Below are 22,906 nucleotides of genomic sequence, written 5' to 3'. Positions count from 1 at the left end.
GTCTTGGAATAAAGCCCCGCATGGGGCTGATTTAACAATTCTGTACATTACTCAGTGCTCTTCAAGAGAAGTGCACTTTTAATCCCCTTTACTTATTTCACCCATCCTCCCACCTCCCCTTTAGTAACCATCAGTTTGTTCTCTACAGTTAAGAGTCTATTTTTTGATTTGTTTTTTTTTTAATTTTTTTTGCTCATATATTTTGTCTCTTATATTCCACATATGAGTGAAATTATATGGTATTTGTCTATCTCTGACTTATTTCACTTAGCATTATACTGTCTAGTTCTGTGTTATTGCAAATAGCAAGATTTCCTTTTTTATGGCTGAATAATATTCATATATATATAGATATATATCCATCTTCTTTATCTATTCATCCATGAATACTTCTTGATTATATGGATAGCATTTAATGTTTATTATTATCCTGTGTTTCAGGGACTCCATGAAAAAACTGGTGCATTTACAGCTGTTAAAGTGATGAATGCTCGTAAGGTAATATATCTTGTCCATATTCTGTTCATTTAATGGACTGTGGTATTGAGATAAACAGCTCAGAAAATATTTGTTTTTAATCATTATTATACATAATTATAATTATGTTAATCTGGATTTTTATATTTGTCATTTAATATTATTTCTGTTAGTATAGTACCTTTGTTATAGATTTAATATATTTACACATAAAAAATGTTTCACAGCAAAAGGTCCACATATTTTGGCATTCTATAGGAATGAAGAAAATATCTATATTCCTGTCTATTTCTAGTAGATTATTTGTTTCTAGGGATAGCAAAGAGGAAAGTTCCTCTAATATTATGTTCATCCTTCTGTGTTCCATCACATATTTTTCCCTGTCCCAACATCTTTTTGAGAACTGAGGCCATTAGATTCTCAGTGATGGGTAGAAGGAAAGAACTTGTCAAAGATGTACATTTTTCAGGCATTTTCTGACAGATGAACAAGAGAGACAGTTAATTGGCACTGTTCCTGCTAGCATTCATAAATTTGGGTCATGGTTCATAGCATATTGTCATAGAATTTGCTAAGCACTGATTTCTGTCTTCTTTCTTCAGCATGACTGCCTCACTTTCTCAAGATAATATTAGCATGAACATAGCAAAGGTCAAAAAATTTTCACTTCACTATACCCTAACAAAAAATTATCAAATGTTATGATTGAAAAACTATATATATTCACTGAACTGTTGTCAATGTCATAAACTCTTCTTTTCCAATTTGTGCAGGGAGTGAATTGCTGAAATGATTTAAGGAGTTTTACATCTTTTATTTTGCCAGTAAACGTGCTCGCTTCGGCAGCACATATATTTTGCCAGTAAACGTCAAATGTTGAAAAAATGTTGCAAACCAATGTGAATTTCAAGAGATTTTGAAGTTTTGTGGATTTATTTTGCCCTACAAACCATGGCTTCCAAATAATAAACCTAGTACTTTTTGAGTGCTACCTTCTAAAATACTTATTTCCTTGTTTTGACTTGAAAGAACTTTGACCTACATTTAATCTACATTTTAGATACTTCAACTTTTGAAATATTCATAAGTGTGTTCAGCCCATAAATAGTATCAATTACTTTGTTTTGTAAGAGAAATGACACTTTACTAACATCAAATTGTAATTTTCCCATCAATATGGCAGTTAAATCTGTTACTGTGAATTTAGTGCCAAGTTTCTGTATATATAAGAATCTTATTTAAGTAAAATTATTAGTGAAAATTGAGAGGAAGAATATCATGTTACTCTTCCATTTAGTGCCAAAAGAACACAAAACAATTAAAAATAAATCATTTTCAGAGTGTACCAATGCATCTAATAACATTTTGTTCTTGGTTTTACAGACTGCTTTACCTGAAATAGGAAGGAGAGTGAGAGTGAATAAATATCAAAAGTCTGTCGGATGGAGATACAGCGTGAGTACTGAAAGTCCCCATTAGCACTCAAGTTGTCTTTCCTTTAATTTTCAAATTTAACCCTTTGTATCATTATCTCTAGAAGGCTGCCACTAACCTGGAAGTGATAACATACTATCTTTTAACACATTCACATAGATTCAATCATTACATCTGAACACTAACATCTGTCAGAAAGTTGGAGCTAGAAGAAATGTTTCCCTGAACAGGTAAGTATTGACAGCAGGTGAAGGATTGATTATATCTACAGAGCATAGAGCCCTGTAGCTGAGTAGCAACACAAAAAATAATAAAACCAAGAGAAGATTTTGCCTTAAATTGGCCTTTTCAGGTCTTTTTTAACACCTTTACAGGATATTTCAGACTGGTTATTCCCCTAGTATGATTCTAAGAAACATTGCTATTGTATATGAGCTAAATGCAGACTACTCTTTTTTTGTTGTAAGAACAATAGCAGACAAAACCATAGGTTACCCAACCTAAAAGTCTTCCTGGCCATAGTACTCAAATATATAAAAGAGTGTGAAGATACTTTCTACTTGAAGCTTTTTAACTGTCTTACAAAGCAGTCTCTATGATTCTAATAATTTTCTGGCTCTTGAATAAGATCAGACAAATAAAATTCTTTTTTGGTAGATATTAGTGATCTATCAAAATATTCTGTGGGCCTAAAAGCAGAATTCCTGCTCTTATCACTATAATTCATTGATATCTTTTTTTTCCTACTTTCCTCCTTAGCTATCTGGTATTGAATATTTTCAACCTTTTTTGTCTTAATATATATGATCTCAGGATGTAAAATAACTTTTTCTACTAACACAATCTTATTCAGAAAAACTTTGTATTTATATTAGAAAAGTATTGATAAACAGCTTCGTGATTCATCTAGTAAGCACCAGGCTCTTGTTTTGTTTAGAGTGTATCTCAGGAGACAAAGCATATCCAAATGAAACAGATAGTACTGATTAATAACATGCTTTGGTAGATCAAGAAGCTGCAAAGGGTAAAAAATGAAAAATATAATTGTCTGACTAATTTTGCTTTCATCAATCATTTCTGTTAATAAATTCCCTTCTTCCCCAAACCCTCTCTGGTATTCTTTCCACAGGGAAAAATATTTCGGTTCTACAATTGGGTGAAATTATAAAGGAAGTTGTGGTATCTTTGAGCTGCCTCTTTTTGACAAAAATTAGGATATTCATGCTACTCTGGGATCACCTGGCCCTGAGCCAGGAAATGCTATAGCATCATATTACTAGGATATGTGTGAGAGTTTTAAATTACCCGCTTGACCTGATGGATATAATGTACTTATGTGTTTCTCAAAAGCTCGACTTCCTGTTAATTGAGAATGGCAAACACACTAATGCTTTCCAAACATATCTGATCTTGGTTTATTGGTTTTGGGGGAGTTTACATTTATGTGGGAAACTCACTCTTAAAAGTTTCTTTAGTTGGGAACTTTGAACTCTATGATTATAAATTTTAGTAAGAAAAATAACTGCTAGCTGATCAGCCAGTTAGCATCTCTAAATCATCTTGAATCCTTTGGGATAAGTTTGTGACTTGCATACACATCTCTGAGTCAGGGCTTTATGGAAATAGCAATAATGTGAAAGTTCAGACACACAAGTTTAAAGCCCATGTCTATCATTAAATGGCTAAGAAGTACTTGGAAAACTGGTCCTGCCTCTCTAGGCCTCAGATTCCTAATAGGTAAAATGGCACCAGAATATTTGGCCTACTTATAAACAGGGTTAAAAATGTGGTCAAATGCAACTGCATAGCTTCCTGGAGCCCAGCCCTTCTATTCTTGCTTGGGGACATGAACTTTCTAAATCAGAAGGAAAGAAGAAAAAAGCTCTTTGATAATCAAACTACCAAATAAATTAAAGGACTCTGTCTGGCCCCTGCTTCTTTTACATGTTCTTTGTGTTCTTACCCTCACACCATCATCTCATGTCTATGGATCACATTCTATGAATTCATATTCCTTTCAGCACAACTATGGTGTCTTTCTAGGAACTTAGAGCGAACATACAGAATTGGTAGTTCCTGAGGTTTTTTCTATATGATGGCAGATGTTGTTACCACTTCAAAGGACAACCACATCAGAGGGAAAGCAGAAAGTTCAGTGATCCTATATGGAAAGATTTAGTCACAAGGATCAACTTTTAGCTTTGTGGAAAACAGGTTAACAGATTTCAAAGGGAGCTTATTAACTGAGCTTCCTTGGGAGGCTGGGGTGAGACTGGAACTTGAACTTCTATATAATTCTCATGCTACAAGCTGATTGTTTTATTTATTTATGCCTTTATTACATAATAAATACAGAGAGAGAAACTGTCATTGGGTTTCCAGCTGGAGAAACCAGGCCCCTCTCCTTCCCCCAAAGACAAATAGGTGTCTAGATTTATTTTCTAGTTGTTGAATATTTATGGGTAAATCCACTGGAAAATTGCGGAGAAATGTCAAAGAATGTTCTGCAGCTGCTAGTCATTTCTCTGAGATTTCAAACTTTTTCTAAGATATATTATGAATACTTGGGGACATTTCAGAACCTAGTACATTGCCTTATATTTATTTCATAACTATTTTTAAAGTCTAACCACACTATTGCTAAATATAAAAAAAGTGTCCATCTCTTCTATAGGGTCTCAGAGAATAAGCTAAAAAGGAAAATGATAACTGACTAGATACATTCAATTACCTACTAATTTCAGCTAAAATATGTATTTTCCCCTACCCCTAGGTCATCAAGTCAAGCTAATTGAGGGAAATTTGGGGGAGAACTAAAGATAGAAGTTAGTTCCCTAATTACTTTACATGCCACTTGGCCCTTTTCTGATTCATTGCCTCAGAGAAGTCAAAGGTATCCTTTTTCACTGGATTTCAAAACAGGAGCTCAACTATTTTTAATTAAAAAGTCTTCTATTTTTAGTTTTTTGAGGAACCTCCATACTGTTTTCCACAGTGGCTATACCAATTTATATTCCTGCCAACAGTGCATAAGTGTTCCTCTTTCTCCATATCTTTTCCAACATTTGTTATTTCTTAATTTTTTTTTAATTTAGCCATCCTACTAGGTAAAATAAGTCAGACTCAGAAAGACAAATACCATATGATCTCACTCATGTAGAATCTAAAAAAAAAATGAATAAACAAACAGCAAAGTCAAACCTATAAATACAGAAAACAAAGTGATGTTTGCCAAAGGGGAGAAAGTGAAGGGATGGGTAAAATACGTGAAGGGGATTGGGAGATACAGGCTTCCATTTATGGGATGAAGAATCCACAGGGATGAAAGGTGAGGATAGGGAATGCAGTCAATGGTATTATAATAGTGCTGTGTGGTGAAGGATGGTATCTATACTTGTGGTAAGCATAGCATAACATATAGAGAAGTTGAATCACTATGTCATATGCCTGAAACTAATGTAACATTGTATGTCAACTATGCTCAATAAAAATTACACTTTTTGGTCAAATAGTATTTCTTTATGTACTACAACATATATTTACTTTGTATAAGAGTACTCTTGAAAAGGTTATATAAATTGAACTTTTATAGATGCAGTAGAACTTTTTTATTTATAATTAAATGAAGTTTAGAGCTAGTAGGAATTCAAAGGACCCAGGTGGTTAATCCATTTGTCAAGTGTAATCACTTCCTGAGTCATTTCATATCACCCTCAACCTCATTATGCACTATCCTGTATTCATCAATGGTTGTCATTCATGGATGTGAATCTTATTTCCTGCTAGGTAAGGGGACATGATATCTAAATGATATCTAAATGCATAAACCAATGATATGCTCACTGGAAATTCCTAAACAATTTAAGTTACTTTTTTTAAAGTTAACATTTTAGAATATTTTTCTTCAATGCATTACACCTGTATACACATAAAGTGTGATGATTTTTAAATTATTGAGAAGCAAAGAGCTTATCTTAGATGGCTCAAATAGTTACAGATAGATTATGGAATATATGGAAACTACTTGGTTGTCATGGTATAAGGGGACAGCTGAATCTTAGGGAGAGAGAATAATTTCCCATTCCCTCCAGTATAATAAAAGTGATGGAAACAAAAGTTGCTGATGTTTGTAGATTAGGGCAAGAAGTGGGAGAAAGCTGCATAGTTCTGATAACACTCAAATGCAAATGAGAAGGTCAAGTAACAAAGATACTGTATGATAATACCCTGCATTTATAACATTCTTCTTCCAAAGACTCCAAAGGCCTTTCAATTAATTGTCCCATTTAGCTCCACTAATGTTCCACGGAGATAAATAATGGCTACCAACTTCCATCAGGTTTCTGAGGATAAATTCAACCTCGGGAAGATAAAGTGAATTTCCAACTTTTAGTTGTTAGTTGGGGGTAAAACCTAAGTGTCCTAATGTAGATGGGTTTTTTTTGTTTGTTTTGGTTTTGTTTGTTTGTTTGTTTGTTTGTTTTTAGATAGAGCGAGAAAGAGAGGGTGGGGAAGGAAGAAGCAGAAGGAGAGGGAGAGAGAGAGAGAGAATCTTAAGCAAGTTCCATACTGGGAACCTGAGATCATGACCTGAGCCCAAATCAAGAGTTGGATGCTTAGCTGACTGAGCCACGCAGGAGTCCCTAGATGCTCTTTTCTGATGACATCATACTGTCTTTCACTAAAAATGTCTCTTGAAATTATGCATTCTACCTTGGAAATCCCATACAAAAGGGTGGCTTCAATTATCACTATAGAGATAATCCTCAAAAATAATACCTTTAGCCCTGACCTGTCCCCTGAGTGCACACCCTTATCTTTAATCTGCACAATTCTATGCATCCATAAAAAGGAAGTGCATTTATGTTTATTGATATAGAAACATGCAATTTAGGTATTGGGTAAGACATGCAAGTTGCAGAGTAGTGAGGTATGTATATATTCTTGAGAAATAAAAATAACTGGAGAAATAAAAATGACTGAAGGAATATACATTCAACTGTTACCACTAGTAGAAGGACATTCAGTAAGTGTATAGCATTTACATGTTTTACTTTACATATATAAATACATTTTATCCATATGTATCACTGTTGTGATTAAGAAAACAAATGACTTTAAGCATATCTTTACAAAAGATTAGCACAGATCAAACCTGTATCTTAAAAATCCAATGAGTCATAAACCAAGTCAGTGTGGTACAGACATAAGGATAGACATACAGATCAGTGGAATAGGACTATTTCCATGTATCTATGGTTAATGGATTTTTTAAAATTTTATTTTATTTTTGCAGTGTTCCAAGATTCATTGTTTATGCACCACTCCCAGTGCTCCGTGCAATACATGCCCTCCTTAATACCCACCATCAGGACCTCCCAACCCCCCACCCCAATCCCCTCCAAAACCCTCAGTTTGTTTCTCAGAGTCCACAATCATGGTTTGTCTCCTCCTCAGATTTTCCCAAACTCACTTCTCCTCTCCTTCACCCAATGTCCTTTGTGTTATTCCTTATGCTCCACAAGTCAATGAAACCATATGATAATTGACTCTTTGCTAGACTTATTTCATTCAGCATTGACAAGGTTACAAAGACAATTCACGGAGAAAATTAATCTTTTCAGCAAATAATGCTGAGACAACTAGATGTACACCTGTAAAAAATTAACTTACACCCCTCGTTTATATGAAAATTAGCTCAAAATGATCAAAGGCTTAAATGTGAGAATTAAAACTATAAAACACGTAGAAGAAAACATTTGGATAAATCTTCATCACTTTAGATTTGGCAATGGATCCTTAGATATGACACCAAAAGTACAAACAAAAAGACAAGAAATCAATAAATCAGACTTTATCAAAATTAAAAATTTTGTTTCTCAAAAGACACTATCAAGATAGTGAAAAGACAACCCACAGAACGGGAGAAAATGTTTGCAAATCATACACCTTATAAAGTATTTGGATCTAGAATATATAAATAAATTTTACAATTCATAATAAAAAGACAAATAACCCAATTAGAAAACAAAGGCAAAGATTTTCAATTAGACATTCCTCTGAAGATCATACACAAATGGCTAATGAGTACATGAACAGATCATTGATATGATTAGTCATCAGGGAATTGCAAGGGAAAATCACAATGAGATAAAAGCCACTAGGATGGCTAAAATGATAAAACAGAAAATAGTAAGTGTTGATGAGGGTATGGAGAAATTAGAATTATCATTACCGTTGGGAGTAAAAATAGGTACAGCACTTGGAAAACAATTTGGCATTTTGTCAAAATGTTAAATATGGAGTTACCATTTGACCTAACAATTTAATTCCTAGGTATATACCAAAAAGATCACAAAAACTTGATATGAATGTCCACAACAGCATTATTTGTAATAGCCAAAAGGTGGGAATAACCTAAATATCGGTTAATGAGTGAAAAATGAATAAAATAATGATATGCTATATAAAATGGATAACTTTCAAAAAAATCACAAAAGTCCACATACTATGTGGTTTTCATTTATATAGGATGTTCAAGACAAATATATCTAAAGAAATAGAAAATAAATTATGGGGTCAATAAAGCTGGGATGTGTGTGTGGCAGAATTTGGGAGTGATAACTAAAGAGTAAAAAGTTTCCTTTGGGGAGATAAAAATGTTTTAAAGTGGATTGTGGTGATGGTTGCATAATTCTGTAAATATACTAAAAACCATTGAATTTTATACTTTATAGATTTTATTTATTTGCTTGTCAGAGAGAGAAAAAGAGAGAGAGCATGAGGGCACAAGCAGGCAGAGTGGCAGGCAGAGGTGGAGAGAGAAGCAGGCTCCCTGCCGAGCAAGGAGCCTGATCTGGGACTAGGTCCTTGGACCCTGGGATCATGACCTGAACCGAAGGCAGTGGCTTAACCAACTGAGCCACCCAGGCATCCCGAATTTTATACTTTAAATGGATAAATTATATAGTATATAAATTATCTCAATAAGACTGTTACAAAATAAACAAAAATATAATGATTCTATTCAGTGAAAAGTTTATACAGCGGCCACTGCTGCTTGTGCAAGGATCATACTTTGAGAAACACTGAATTTAAAGGATCTTCAGTTAAGCTTTATTTTCTCCCAAATTCCCAGTTAACCAGAGGTCTCCATTCTCTGACATTTCTAAATGAAACTTTATTATAAATTGCTCTGTGACGTAATGGGTAGCCATAGGATTTCCCTTGTTTTACCATATGTTATGATCCCACAGTTATTAACTGGCATAGCTTAAGAGCTTTATCGTCTATTGTCTATTATTCTGCAGGACGAGGAAGAGGATCTCAGGACTGAACTCAACCTTTTGAAGAAGTACTCTTTTCACAAAAACATTGTATCCTTCTATGGTGCTTTTTTCAAGCTGAGTCCCCCTGGCCAGAGGCACCAACTTTGGGTATGTATTTAATTACCTTGATCTTACTTCCTAAGACTAAGTCTCACCTGAGGAAATACATTTTCATAAACCTAGGTGTCACTTTTGTGCACCTACAGGAAAATTTAAGAACTCAACTGCTCAAAGTAGTGTGACAAAATGTGTTCTGATTCCTGGAGATGGGAGTGATAAATATGGAATGATTTCAGGAAACTTAAGTTCCTGGTGAGGGACTTCAGGGTAAAATAGGGAAGGACTCAAATGAATACTGGGAATATCTAACGTATTTCTTAAATATAGTTTTGTTGCTTTTAACTTTTTATGTACATTTACTGGTATATTAGAGGTATGGACTTGCAAATGATGACTAGATAAGTATAAATTCAAATTAGCGTTTGGTATTAACATAGGGGTGCATTTAATTGTTTTTAATTATATGTACTTATGTTTAAACATAACTCCTAGCCGTTCTTTTCTAAATGGTTAGTTACGTGACTTTTCCTTTATCTTTGTCATTTTATGTCTATACTATCACAAATTAATAATGAGATGTAAATTTTAGAGGGCATCTAAAACCTACACTACAATTGCCATAATTGTTGCCACTTCCCACTATAGCAGAAACAGTCAAATTATAAGAATATGAGTTTTGGTCAAAGATATGCTTATTTAAAAGGGGATATTTAGAACATAAGTGAAGTCAGTATACACTTGCCGGCCACATTTCCATTTCCAGGTCAAGTCAAGAATAGCATTGTTTTTTCTAAAATAATAACTAAGAATTTTCAGAATTTTCAGTTTTCATGGAAAGATTGTTACACTTCATATAATGGACTTTAGGAAGAATGTGGACATTATAGAAAGGTTTTCAACAAGGGATTGAATTGAAATCATGGTGTTCAAACTTTAGCATGCATAAGAATCTCTTGGAAAGCCTGATAAAATACAAATGGCTGAGCTCCACCCCTAGAGTTTCTGAGTGTCTTTTAATATAGTTTTACTTACAGTTTTTTCCTTTTACCTGTATAGCAGTCTCCTTATTGATATATTTAACAGTACTTAATTCATTCAATCATTTAACATAGCCATTCAGAACCATCTATTTGGGGCCCCTGGGAGACTCAGTTGGTTAGGCATCTGCCTTCAGCTCAGGTCATGATCCCAGGGTCCTGAGATTGAGACTCACATTTGGCTCCCTGCTCAGAGAGAAGGGAGCCTGCTTCTCCCTTTCCCTCTGCCTGAAGCTCCCCCTGCTTGTTCATATGCTCTCTTGCTCGCTCTCTCTCTCTGTTAAATAAATAAATGAAATATTAAAAAAATATATTTGCCATTCCTTCTGCTAGATTCTGAGGATACATGGATGAGATGAATAGACATGTCCCTGACCCATCAGGGCTTACAACGCACTTGCAATGACTGGTAGCACTCAAATAATGACACATATGAATAGATAATTGGTCAGAAGGGAAATAACATGCTTCTATGTGGGCAAATAACAAAGGAATCTAAATTAAGTTAGGGAACGAGAAACTCTTCTTTGAGAAAATTTCCTTGAACTGCGATCTGAAGGATGAATAAATTATTTGTGGAGCTAAGAGTTTTCGTGAGACCATTTAAAATTTCTTGCCTATGTTAATCAAAGCAAATAGGAAGTAAGTAAATGACTAAATAATTACCATTTATCAAGTGTATGTGCCAGGCATCATGCATACAAAGCTGGGAAAATAATTGAGAGTGTGTTACATTTCTTTCAGAGTAGAGCTTTTCTGACTCAGGTAGTATTAGCAAGACTTTCAAGATGCATCTGAATGAATAGCTTTAAGTCAGGTTTGTCATGATTTAAAATGAGTCTCTTTTCTTCCATTACCACAGTTGTACATGTTGTGCCCGTTTAAGTTAACATGAATATTGAGCTTTTGTGGCTTATTTGTGTTATTAGTTTTCTTTGATTCTACTCTTATGTTTCATGAGCGCATACTCAGGTTAAAGACATGTTATAATATTAGTTGTGAACAAATGTAAATTAAAGAGTGATTAAGGTACACTTTTAAATATCCATGTTTGGGGCTTATTTTTTTTGTTTCCTTCTTCTACAGCAAAAATTAATGAACTTGCCTACAGTTCAAAAAAAGACATGTTTTGTTTTATTTACATAACAGTTTTGACACAGGCACTGATGCATAAGCCTGTGCTTAAAGAAAAGTTTGCTGGGTTGTTTATAATAGATATATTATCTTTCACATTGGCCAGTCCTCTGGTTAGCTAAAATGGGAAAGGAAATTTACTAGTTGGCCCCCTGATTCACTGATGGCAAAAAGATAAATTTTCTGAGAAATTTAGTCTATTAATAAAGTAATAACTGAATGAGATGCTGTCAGTGATAGTAACCTTAAAATAGACTTTCCTTAGCAGTAAAATCATTTGGGGAAAAAAATGTCCTATAGGAATGCAATTGACAGTTTCTCCCTTGAAATTGTAGTTTGCCAGTATCTTAGGGAAAAATAGTCTAGAATTTAAAATAAAAACAAAACAATAAAAACAAGTCTTAATTTTGAGGTATAAATTCTTTTGAGATCCTGCTTTCCTGCTTTTTCACATGCAATCAAATTGTTCCCTCAGCAGTATTTTCCCCTTGAGCACCAGTCATCACTCAGGCTTGTCTCCTTTACAAGCTTATTTCTAAAGGCATGTGATCATTCTGTTTTCAATAAACGGAATGTTCTTCCTTCTCAGTATATTCAAACATTATCTATCCTTCAAGGCTTAGCTCAAATTCTACCTCCTAGTTAAATACCCCTGGTGTGATACCTCCTTTTCCTCCTTCCACAGATCCTTGGATATGTTCCAGCTTTTTTTTTTTTAATTCCACTAGCCTTTAGAGACCTCCCCTAGACAACTGAGCCAGTCTTTGCAGTGTCTTAATCTCTAAACATCACATATAAATACAAGCCATATGGACTGAAACTCTCCAGATATTTTCAGAGAATTACTTTCTAATTCTTGACACTTTACTGGATTCCCTGCAGATGGTGATGGAGTTATGCGCAGCAGGCTCAGTCACTGATGTAGTGAGAATGACCAGAAATCAGAGTTTGAAAGAAGATTGGATTGCATATATCTGTCGAGAAATCCTTCAGGTGAGTCTTCATATAGTCGTTCTCCCTGGCCTTGAAAACACCTGGGAGTAATATATGCAATGTACCTTATACCTGCCCTTATAGGGTGGTTCAAGAAATTCTGAACATAACCTCTGGATCAGGATACCAAAAACCTAAATAGCTTTAGAGAGAGCAGATTTTCAGATGATGTCCTTAACTTTGGGTAGACTGAAAGGTGGGTACCCAGGCCCTTCCAAATCATGGTTTTTAATGGCTCTGTCAGAGTTAGACTGTTGTGTTCATTGGATCATGGAAATAACCACTTGGAATATTTATTACATTATTTAGATTCTTAGAGTTCTTTTAAAAAAAGTAGCACTATCATTAGAGATTAAGAAAAAAGTGAGACAAAAGTCAGTTTTTTTACTGAATGGACCCAAACCATCCATAACCATTTTGCAGACAGATATCCTATTTCAATAATGTCCTGATTTTAAAACTTGCTTTATTTTGAATACCAGACTGGATGAGAACAATCTTCTTAATCTACCACACTCAAATTTTTCTCTGTGGTTTAGGTTCTTAGGGTCACTAGAGAAGGATATTAACAGAACTGAATAACACCACTGATATGTAATGTTAGAATGGTCTTCTTTATATCTTAATTGGATTCACTTGTTAATAGTGTAACTAGTTGAGTGTAAATTCTGGACTGAGTTTAATTTCTGGTTCATCATTTATTAGCTTTGTGTCCTTGAATCAGTTACTTAATTTTCAAAATTTCACTTTCTTAATGTGGGGTGATGTTAGTACCATCCTCAAAGGATTGCAGTGACGATTTCATAATTTCCTCCATGTAAAGCAGTTAGCACAGTCCTGGGCAAAAACTAAAATACATTTAATGACTCAATAAATATTAGCCATTTTTACTGTTACTTCTACTATTAATCCCCAGTTATTATCTGGAGAATTCTCTTTGAAGCCAGGTCACAGGTTAGTTTTAGTGGTGAATAGGTTGGATCCAGCATGGTGAGCCAATACAAATTGCAAGTGCTTTAAAATGAATTTCCATATTCCCCCAAATTCTCAGCCTACAAGGTTGACTAGAAAATATTTTGGATTAAACAAATGGTTGGATGAGGAATAGAGTAAAACAATGGCTGAGCTATGATATTTAAGATGTCCATGTCTTCATTCTTATGGTTAGTTGGAAATATGGAGACTAGAAAGAAAGGTATATGGCTCAATGTATCAAAACATTACTTTTTGGTGTTCTTTTCCTTTCATGGTTGTCCTGATTTATTTTCCTTTACTTATAGCCAAAAGTAGAATTTCTGGGAACTGGTTGTAGTAATTCCAGCCTAAATAAAGAATTTTGTCTGAAAAATGCAAGTCTGGACCACTTTTCTTACGAAAAGATCTTACAAAAATACTAAGCACATTAACAGAAAAAGAGGAAAAAATATATATATATATTGATGTGACTTTTTGAATAAATATGTATCTATCTATGTGCAGGGCCTAGCTCATCTTCATGCACACCGTGTAATTCACCGGGACATCAAAGGTCAGAATGTGCTACTGACTCATAATGCTGAAGTAAAACTTGGTAAGTTTGTTCTTGTACATTAAGTGAGGCCCCAAATATTTTAATGGAGATGAGTCCTTTAAGATAACTATATTTTCTATCATGTCACTAACAATATCCTCTACTTATTTAGGCTGTGTTTTCCTTGCTTGAAAACCAGTCAAAACTTGAAAATTTCTTTGGGGAGGGAGGTAGGTGGAGCAGCAGAAAAATGCACCTTTTACTACTTCTCTGAAATCATGTGGTTAAAAACTTCTAAATTCTAATGGAAGGCTTACATTTTGGTCATTGTTTTACTCTCTATTAAGTATAGATATTATATTTATTTTAATAATTGAATTGAGTATTTTGTGCAAGTTTCTATGCCATGGACAAGGAAACAAAAAGATAATTCTTCCACATCACAAAATCATATTTTCCAGATAATATCAAAGAACTTTTAAATTAAGTAAGTACAAATTGCTTCTTTGGAATTTTCCCTCAAATATTTAAAGAACTGATATTAGTTGCTCCCATAGTATCCAGATCAAGTTCAAAATTAGAAATCAAAAGAACAGAAAGTCCTTGGCTTTCTATTCCAGGATTCAAAATGGCATAATTTATTCAAAAATAACCACACATATTGTCTCACAGGTACACAGGGCACAATTTATTGCATTCTTTAATGTTCAAAATAAATATTGTTGGTTGGTTTTTAAATAATACCATATAAATAATGTCAGTGCTATGCAATGGCATATAACTTCATTGCTATAGAATATAAATCATTGGTTATTAAATCCTCTATTATTTTTAAATGATAATCAGTTCTTGCCTTTCATGTCTCTAGCATGACCTTATGATAGTTCCCATTTTCCTGATGAACAAAAACAACAACAGTAAGAATTTTGTTCATTCATTGAGAATGTTTTCATTGAATATTTGTGGAAGAAGCCTGAGGTAATTGCTCTTGAAATAAGAAAAAAAAGTAATTTCAAGAAAATGTATAATGTCTTATGTGTCTAAAAGCTACAAAACTAAGAACACAGTATTAAGACACTGTTAATATATAAGGAGAATTTTGACCTCACATTCAAGTGTACAGGATAAATAGTCTGTGACAAAGTTATATACACAATATGTTCACACGTGAAAGCACTCCCATGTATTTCGGTAAGGTTTCTGACCAACTTTACCATTTTTTTTTAAAAGATTTTATTTATTTGTCAGAGAGAGAGAGAGAGTACACACAAGCAGGCAGAGAGGCAGGCAGAGAGAGAGGAGGAAGCAGGCTCCACGCTGAGCAAGGAGCCCGATGCGGGACTTGATCCCAGGACCCCAGGATCTTGACCTGAGCCGAAGGCAGTGGCTTAACCAACTGAGCCACCCAGGCGTTCCCCCAACTCTACCATTTTTAACACAGAAGAAGAGACACTGTAAATAAATGAAGAGCCACTGAAAATTCTGTCACAAAGTCCACACACGAAAGCTTATGCCTTTACCCTGTAGGAGAGACCTTTTAGCACTGGATTAGAATTTAATCAGGCTTATTTTATGTACAACCATTATACATTTGGTTTTACATTTCCTCAGATTCCAGTATATGTTTAAGCAACATATCATAAGAAGATTGCAGAAGGGAAACCCAAGGACATCAGAGGGAGTGTTGAAAGAGACTGGAAAGTGATTGTATTATAATTGCAATTGATCAGTAATCAATCTCTACTTTTATCTAAATTTCAAGCTTTTCTATTTTCCTTTTCTTCCATTCATCACCCCTTCTGATTTTCTTCCTTGAATGTCATATATATTAACTCATGGCCGACATAGGTATCTCTTGCCCTTAAAGTTCACCTTCAAGGGATAGTAAGAATGCTGAACTTTGTTAAATGTATTCTCAAAAAAAATCTAGATAATAAGATTGTTTAACATCCAATGATGACTTTTACATATTACAGACTTTTCTTGTTTTGTTAAATCCTTCCTTAAATCTACTTTAAACTCCTAACTTCTAAATTTTTCATTTCTTCTCTCAAGCTCTTCAAACTACTGTTCAGTCAGTGTTGTTCTCCATCCTTTAGATTCCTGGAAACCATTCTAAATTAGAAAATCTACTTCATTTTTCATCCCTGAAAAAAATTCATCTACTTTCATTTTTCATCTTATTTTTTCTGGACTAAATAACCCCAGTCTACTTTGGCCTTTTTTTTTCTGTCTGTTACTGAGGATACCACACCAAATATTTTCTTATAATGTATCCCACAGATGAATAGAAGACTGAACTTTTATAGTCTAAACTAAGATATAGATACCACAGTGAATATTTGCATCTGGTTCAGGAGATCTGTAGAAAAATTTGAACTAAATTATAGCAGAAAAATAATTTTTCTTCATTGGTGTAATAGGACTTTCTAATGTCATAAGTGAGGCTTCCTAATAAACTACTAATAGGTTTTAGATTTCTTAGATGTTGCCTATAGTGTTGGTCTTCCTCCAGCTTGGTGGCAGGTCCAAACACTACATATGTTATCACTTCAGAGGTTCGGGGTATACTGATGGAACTTTATTTTTAATATTCATGGTAAACTCAGCCAAACCTACTGTAGATTTATAATAGCACTTCTGAGTCTCTTTCCAACATAAATAGAAGCAAAAGCCTATTTCCCAGTATTCCTGGAGTAGACTTCATGGTAAAGTTTTCTGGGCTGGAATGAAAATCTGTTATCCATTGTGGATTTTGTATTGGCTTTCCAAGTTAAAGAAATAACTTATTGAGCTTTTTGTTACTGATTAATTATTTTGACATATGCTGAATTTTGCAGTGGATTTTGGAGTGAGTGCCCAGGTGAGCAGAACTAATGGGAGGAGAAATAGTTTCATTGGAACACCATACTGGATGGCACCTGAAGTGATTGACTGTGACGAAGATCCGAGACGCTCCTATGATTACAGAGTAAGTGTGAGGATTCAGAGAGTGAGAATCAAAGTTTGTAAAGGACTTTTGACTAATGTTTACTTTTAAATGATAAAAGAATAAAAAACAGGCAACTCCTTCTTTCACATTAAACTCTAGTAAGAAATACTAGCTGCTATTCATATAGTGGTTTGATTATATGCATAAATATAGTATTTTTTTAAGAATTTAGACAAAGTAGACTATTGGAATTATCTATATTTGAAGAATAATGTCTAGTTCATGTTGCTTGCAACACCTTGGGGGAAATATTATATGTGGCTTTATATGGAAATTTAACTTCCAGGGACAGAGAACTTTGTAAACTTAAAAATGAATGAATGTAAAACCAATTATTAATCCCCACACTTAACTCCAAAAAGAAAAAAATAGTAATTTGATTACTCAGGGTAAAGGAGAAAATCCTTGTCATGGTTCACCTCCAAACCACTGAAAATCAGTGGGATAGAATAATTAAGAAATAATTCTTGCTATTTATTAAAATTTCCACTGAAACTGCAATTTGGACAGTATACATCTATGTACACATTTCAAAAAAGCTGATGTGGAAAGAGAACTCTCCATTTGCTATAGACTGGAAAAACCACACTCACTTTTCACATCATAACTCATCCAAACAATTCATTGTGGTTTTAGTTGTGTGGAACCTAGGACTCAATACTTGAAGTTGATTAATTCAAGTCTCATCTTTTTTCCCTTTCCCTTAAATGCCCTTTGCTTTATCTGCAAGCAGATCTATTGAGAGCTTATAGTCTAGTGCTGTTACATGCTATGGAGATGGTGGAGGCATAATGTTCTTTTAAGTGGCTTGCTGTAAACAACTTTTAAGTGGGTGCTTTATATCTGAACAACTTTTTGCAGTCTTCCAAGGACTTTCTCTTATATTAATTATTTATTTTTACTTTTTAGCCTCATGTAAATTGAAAGAAAACTTCAACTTACACCATCACACTAATTCTTTGAAGCTAAGAAATCTATTAACTGAGATTCTCAGAATTCAGTTAACTTTTGTAGAAGCCATCCAGCCAGGCAGTATAACTCCAGCCCTGTGCCCTTTTCACATTCTAAAAAACAAAATATAGTTAATAGTGAGGATAATTTCCTTGAGCTTCTTAGAATATAATTTCCTGGAATAAAAATAGTTATATTCTCAATTTACTATATTCAAGGAGCTGACTTAAAGTGATTTTATGTATGTTATTCCATTTAATACTCATACCAGTGCTATGAGATGGATATCATTATTATCTCAATTTTATATAGAGTGAAACTGAGGTACAGAGAGTTAAATCATTTACTTAAGATAGCACAACTAATACATCTATGTGATAGGGTTTCTTCACAGCAAACTCCTTTTGCTATTTCAGTTAAGGCAACAACAGCAATACATTCAAGATGAATTTTCCTTACACTGAACACTGTCCCATATCATCCTGTTGTGTAGTGCAGTTACTGGCTGATCAAAGGTCAGATAATGTCTTCCTATAATGCCAGCCTATAATGAAGGTTCATTGTAGAAAACCCATAAAATGGCTCTGGCATTGACAATTTCCCACCTGAAGATTGTTTTGAGATTCTAAATACTATTAGTTTCCCATTGTTAAATGACTTTTTGGGGTCATTTTTTTCTTTCGCAGAGTGATGTGTGGTCTGTGGGAATCACTGCTATTGAAATGGCCGAGGGGGCTCCTCGTGAGTAAAAATGTTTATTTATTAAAAAGTTGGGGAAGCATGCTGTACAAATCTGCCACTTGTACCAGTTAGATTGTACTGGTCACACAGGTGTCACACTATTGCCAAACTGTAAATGGTGGCCTTTTCAATGATTATCAAATGTTCTAGTCAGAATGGCCAGATATATATATATAGAGAGAGAGAGGTTGTGTTTTCCCTTATGTACCTTATTTTAGGCTATTGAGTGCTGTTTCAATTTGGCTTCAAAGTATTTGGTACTTACAGTCCTGACTAATGAGAATCTACAGCCATTCCAGCACATAGTGACTGGTAGAATATTTAGGTTCCAGAACATTTATAGTCACACACTGCTACTGTTTCAGAATGTGATAGTTAAGAAAATCTTCCCGTGTTTCAAACCAATCCTTAAACTCGGGAAGTCAGGTTTTTGTTTTGTTTTGTTTTGTTTTTCATTTGAAGTCACTCCAATCCACCGTTGGTGCCTTCCTTGATCCTTTTAGCCACTCCAGTGGCCTTCATTGCTCAGAAGGCTCAATTTCCTCTTGTTTCTCCCTCATCTTCATCACTTAAATGATCTGTCAGCATCCTGTTCTCTCAGGACACTGCTTTCTGATAGGAAAGTGAAATTGAAATGTGAACTTGACTATAAATGATTGATAACCATCTAATGTATGACCCCCATAAACAAAGCATAATAACTGTCTTTAATATCTTAATCTAAAGATATAAATGATGAATACATCCCTGATATTGTTGGTTGAGAAGTGAGGAAATGCCTGGAGTATTTGTTGGGGGGCAGGCAAGTGGGGGTAGAATTTCTTTGCTTCCACCTTTCTGAGATCCTGTACGTTCCGACGTTCCTGCATGCTCTGTCTGCACAATGTTCACCCAACAAGCTTTATAAATTTGGACTATCTTAGTACTGTGTTTCAAGGCCAATGGGAGTAATTTCAAGGGGTAAAAATAGTAGTAACATGATTGTTAAGAATTCCTGTTGTCCCTTAGAATATCACAGAAGAGGCTTAGATTAAATCTGGGATAAATATTAAGATCAGGTTACTGCTTCCTCTCTTTTAGTGCCCTCCAAAACTACAAAGTATCTATGTTGGGTAAATAAAAAGTCAATGATGGAAAATTATATATATATATCACATATATAAAATTGAAATAAGAAAGGGAAGATGCATATTATTCCTCTTCATCTCTAGATTATTTGTTTCTGTGAACATACTTGTATTATATTGATCAGCAACTTCTCCTTTTTCTATCTCTTTCTTCTCCCACATTACCCTTCCTTTCCCCTCCCCCTCCCCTCCTCCTCCTTTTCCTCCTCTTCTTCTAGTTCTCCTCCTCCTCCTCCTCCTCCTCCTCCTTCTTCTTCTTCTTCTTCTTCTTCTTCTTCTCTCTTCCTCTTGTTTCTCTTCACAATATGTATTTCATATGAGTATTGATGCATGTTTTTATTTAGAATACATGACTGCATCAAGTAGAATATTTTTTCTTTTGTTTCTGAATGTTCCTTATCATTTCTTTTCCAGAAAACTAGCTTTCTACATTTTGCAGATTTGTATTTCCTGGTTCATCTTTATTTTGTTTCATTTTCTCATTCAAAAATATTAAATCATAGAAAACTACAGAAGGATTACAGAGGAGTTTTACATGGAGTACACAAATGGCAAACTTCTTACAAAATATGTGTAAGGATCAGGAGCTTCTTAATTCACAATGAGAAAAAAAAATAGGACAAACATTCCTAAATAAGTAATTGGAATGCTGCAACTTTGGTCATGAGCAACTTGAAATAACCACACTGCTAAAACATTGGTCTTTTGCCAGCCTCTAATGTTGCCTGGAGTATTAACTTTGGATGGAAATGATTGTCATTAATTTAAGTGCAGAAATCCTCCAGGTTTTGATAATTATCATCTCAGAGGGGGTGGCTCTCCAAAGTGACAATTATATGATAATTGCCTCTGAGGTCCAGATAACAAAATTTCTTTCTTTCATCGGTGAGTCTCTCCCAGAAAAATAAGGGGGAAAAAAAGGAGAGTAAGTTCCAACAGAAAGGGTGCTATAGAGGCTCTTGGAGGAGAGAAGATCTGTACCATCCCACACCAGGACCTTCTTAAGGACTTGTGTTCATTCTTCTTTATTTGTTTTGTTTCTTAAATTTCACATATGAGTGAAATCAAATGGTGTCTGTCTTTCTCTGACTTATTTCACTTAACATTATACCCTCTATGAAATGTATTTTTAAAAGAGATTTTCTATTTCAAAGGAATGATACTCTAATATGAAATATTTAGGCATGTTAGATATGGGATAAATGGAGCATTTACTGGCATTCCTAAAGTTAGACTATATAGGAAACGTCCACTGTTTGACATAGCTCTTGTACCCACATGCTCCATTCTTTTGTGGACTTCTCATTTCCCTTAATGAAAACTTCCTTAGTCTGTGGTCTATGTCTTGACCCCTGAGGATGTTGTTAGTTGACTACATGATGCTCAAATGTTAATAAATGACAACTGCTTAATACTGTACAAACCCACTTAAAATATATTTAAAGGACAGATTCTGGTGACTGACTGGACAGAGTAAAGAAATGAAGAGAGTCAAATATGATCCTGATTGAGTGATTGATTGATTGACTGATTGATTTGAGAGAACAGGGAGAGTGTGTGAGAGAGTGTGCATAGAGATGCAAGCCCATGAGTTGTGGGAGAGGGGCAGACAGGGAGGGAAAGGGAGAGGGAGAGAATCTCAAGCAAATTCTACACTGAGCCTGATGCAGGGCTCAATCTCAGGGTGCTGAGATCATGACCTGAACCAAAATAAAGAGTTGGACACTTAACTAACTGAGCCACCCAGGCACTCTTGATCCTGATCTTTTCAGCTTGGGGATAACTCTGCCCTCAATTATAAACCTGTACATCTATTAATTTATACCTATATAATTGAAAAAAAAAAGCTTGACCTTTTAACAATCACCTTTTTATCACTCTATTACAAGAAGCCAGTTTGGCATTGTAGTTTTTCTAGATATGCATTTTGGAGGATAAAGGGTGACTCTAAAGAGTCAATAACATCAAATTGTCCTCACATAAATGACACACTTGTAGTACTGGATAAAACTTGTTGGTGAGGATATGGAGAAAAACTAACCCTCTTGTACTGTTGGTGGGAATGCAAACCAGTACAGCCACTGTGGAAAACAGGATGAAGGTTCCTCAAAAAGTTAAAAATAGAACTACTTTATGATCCAGTAATTGCAGTACTGCATTTTTACCAAAAAAACTACAAAAAACATTCATTTGAGAAGATATATCCACCCCTACATCTATTGAAGCATTATTTACAATAGCTGAATCACAGAAGTATCCATTGATAGATGAGTGGATAAAGAAGATGTGGCATGAAATCTTGCAATTTGCAATATGAATGGAGCTAGAGTATTATGCTAAGTGAAATAAGTCAGTGAAAGAAAGACAAATACCATATGATTTCACTCGTGTAGAATTTAAGAAACAAGGCAGGCAAAGAGAGAGAGGGAAAGAGAGAGGCATATCAAGAAACACACTCAACTATAGAGAACAAACTGATGGTACCAGAGGGGAGGTGGGTGGGAAAAGGGGTGAAATAGGTAATGGAGATCAAAGAGCACACTTATCATGATGAACACTGAGTAATGTATAGAATTGTTGAATCATTATATTATATACCTGAAACTAATATAATACTGTGTGCTAACTATCCAGGAGTTAAAATTAAAAGCTTAATAAAACAAAATATATCAAGAAAGAAGAAATTTAAAGTATGGCTCTTCTTTGGAAATTTTCTGCACTGCCAGTTTTCTTTACTCAAAACTCAAGAGGAAATAAGCATACTCAAAACTCAAGAGGAAATAAGCAAAGAGAGAGACATACTTAAATGCTTATAAGAAAGCTTACAGAAAATTTTCAGACCAACACAGTAATGAATTTATATAGCATATAATGGAATAGGCTTTTCTTTATGTAGCTGTGTGTTTCAAAAAGTGAATGGAAGTCCTGTTATTTGGCACAGATATGAAGTGCCAGATAGTTAAAACTTTATTGTAATACCAATAGCTAATATTTATTAAGTGCCCACTCTATGCCAGACACTTTTACATGTAGGTCAATCCTCATGGCAGCTCTTTTAAGGAATTCTTGATTTTTTTTTCAGATAAAGAAACCAGGGCAAATTAGGTTAAATAATTTGCCTG

The 22,906-nt window shown here is 34.5% G+C and overlaps 1 protein-coding gene across 1 annotated transcript in view; it reads left to right on the top strand.

Moving 5' to 3' along the window:
* The window catches only part of NRK (Nik related kinase), a 126,090-nt gene that overhangs the window by 59,326 nt on the left and 43,858 nt on the right, over positions 1-22,906 (top strand). The window contains exons 3-9 of the mRNA XM_032846198.1: positions 442-498; positions 1,861-1,932; positions 9,222-9,347; positions 12,353-12,463; positions 13,943-14,033; positions 16,814-16,944; positions 18,603-18,657. Coding sequence (XP_032702089.1) covers positions 442-498; positions 1,861-1,932; positions 9,222-9,347; positions 12,353-12,463; positions 13,943-14,033; positions 16,814-16,944; positions 18,603-18,657 — 643 coding nt within the window. The remainder of the gene's footprint in view (positions 1-441; positions 499-1,860; positions 1,933-9,221; positions 9,348-12,352; positions 12,464-13,942; positions 14,034-16,813; positions 16,945-18,602; positions 18,658-22,906) is intronic.

Source organism: Lontra canadensis, unplaced genomic scaffold (genome assembly GCF_010015895.1).
Source record: "Lontra canadensis isolate GAN:19392208 unplaced genomic scaffold, GSC_riverotter_1.0 scaffold172, whole genome shotgun sequence".
In the NCBI taxonomy this organism is placed as follows: domain Eukaryota; kingdom Metazoa; phylum Chordata; class Mammalia; order Carnivora; family Mustelidae; genus Lontra; species Lontra canadensis.
Note: the sequence above shows the minus strand (reverse complement) of the source record. Positions and strands in the feature narration are given on the sequence as shown.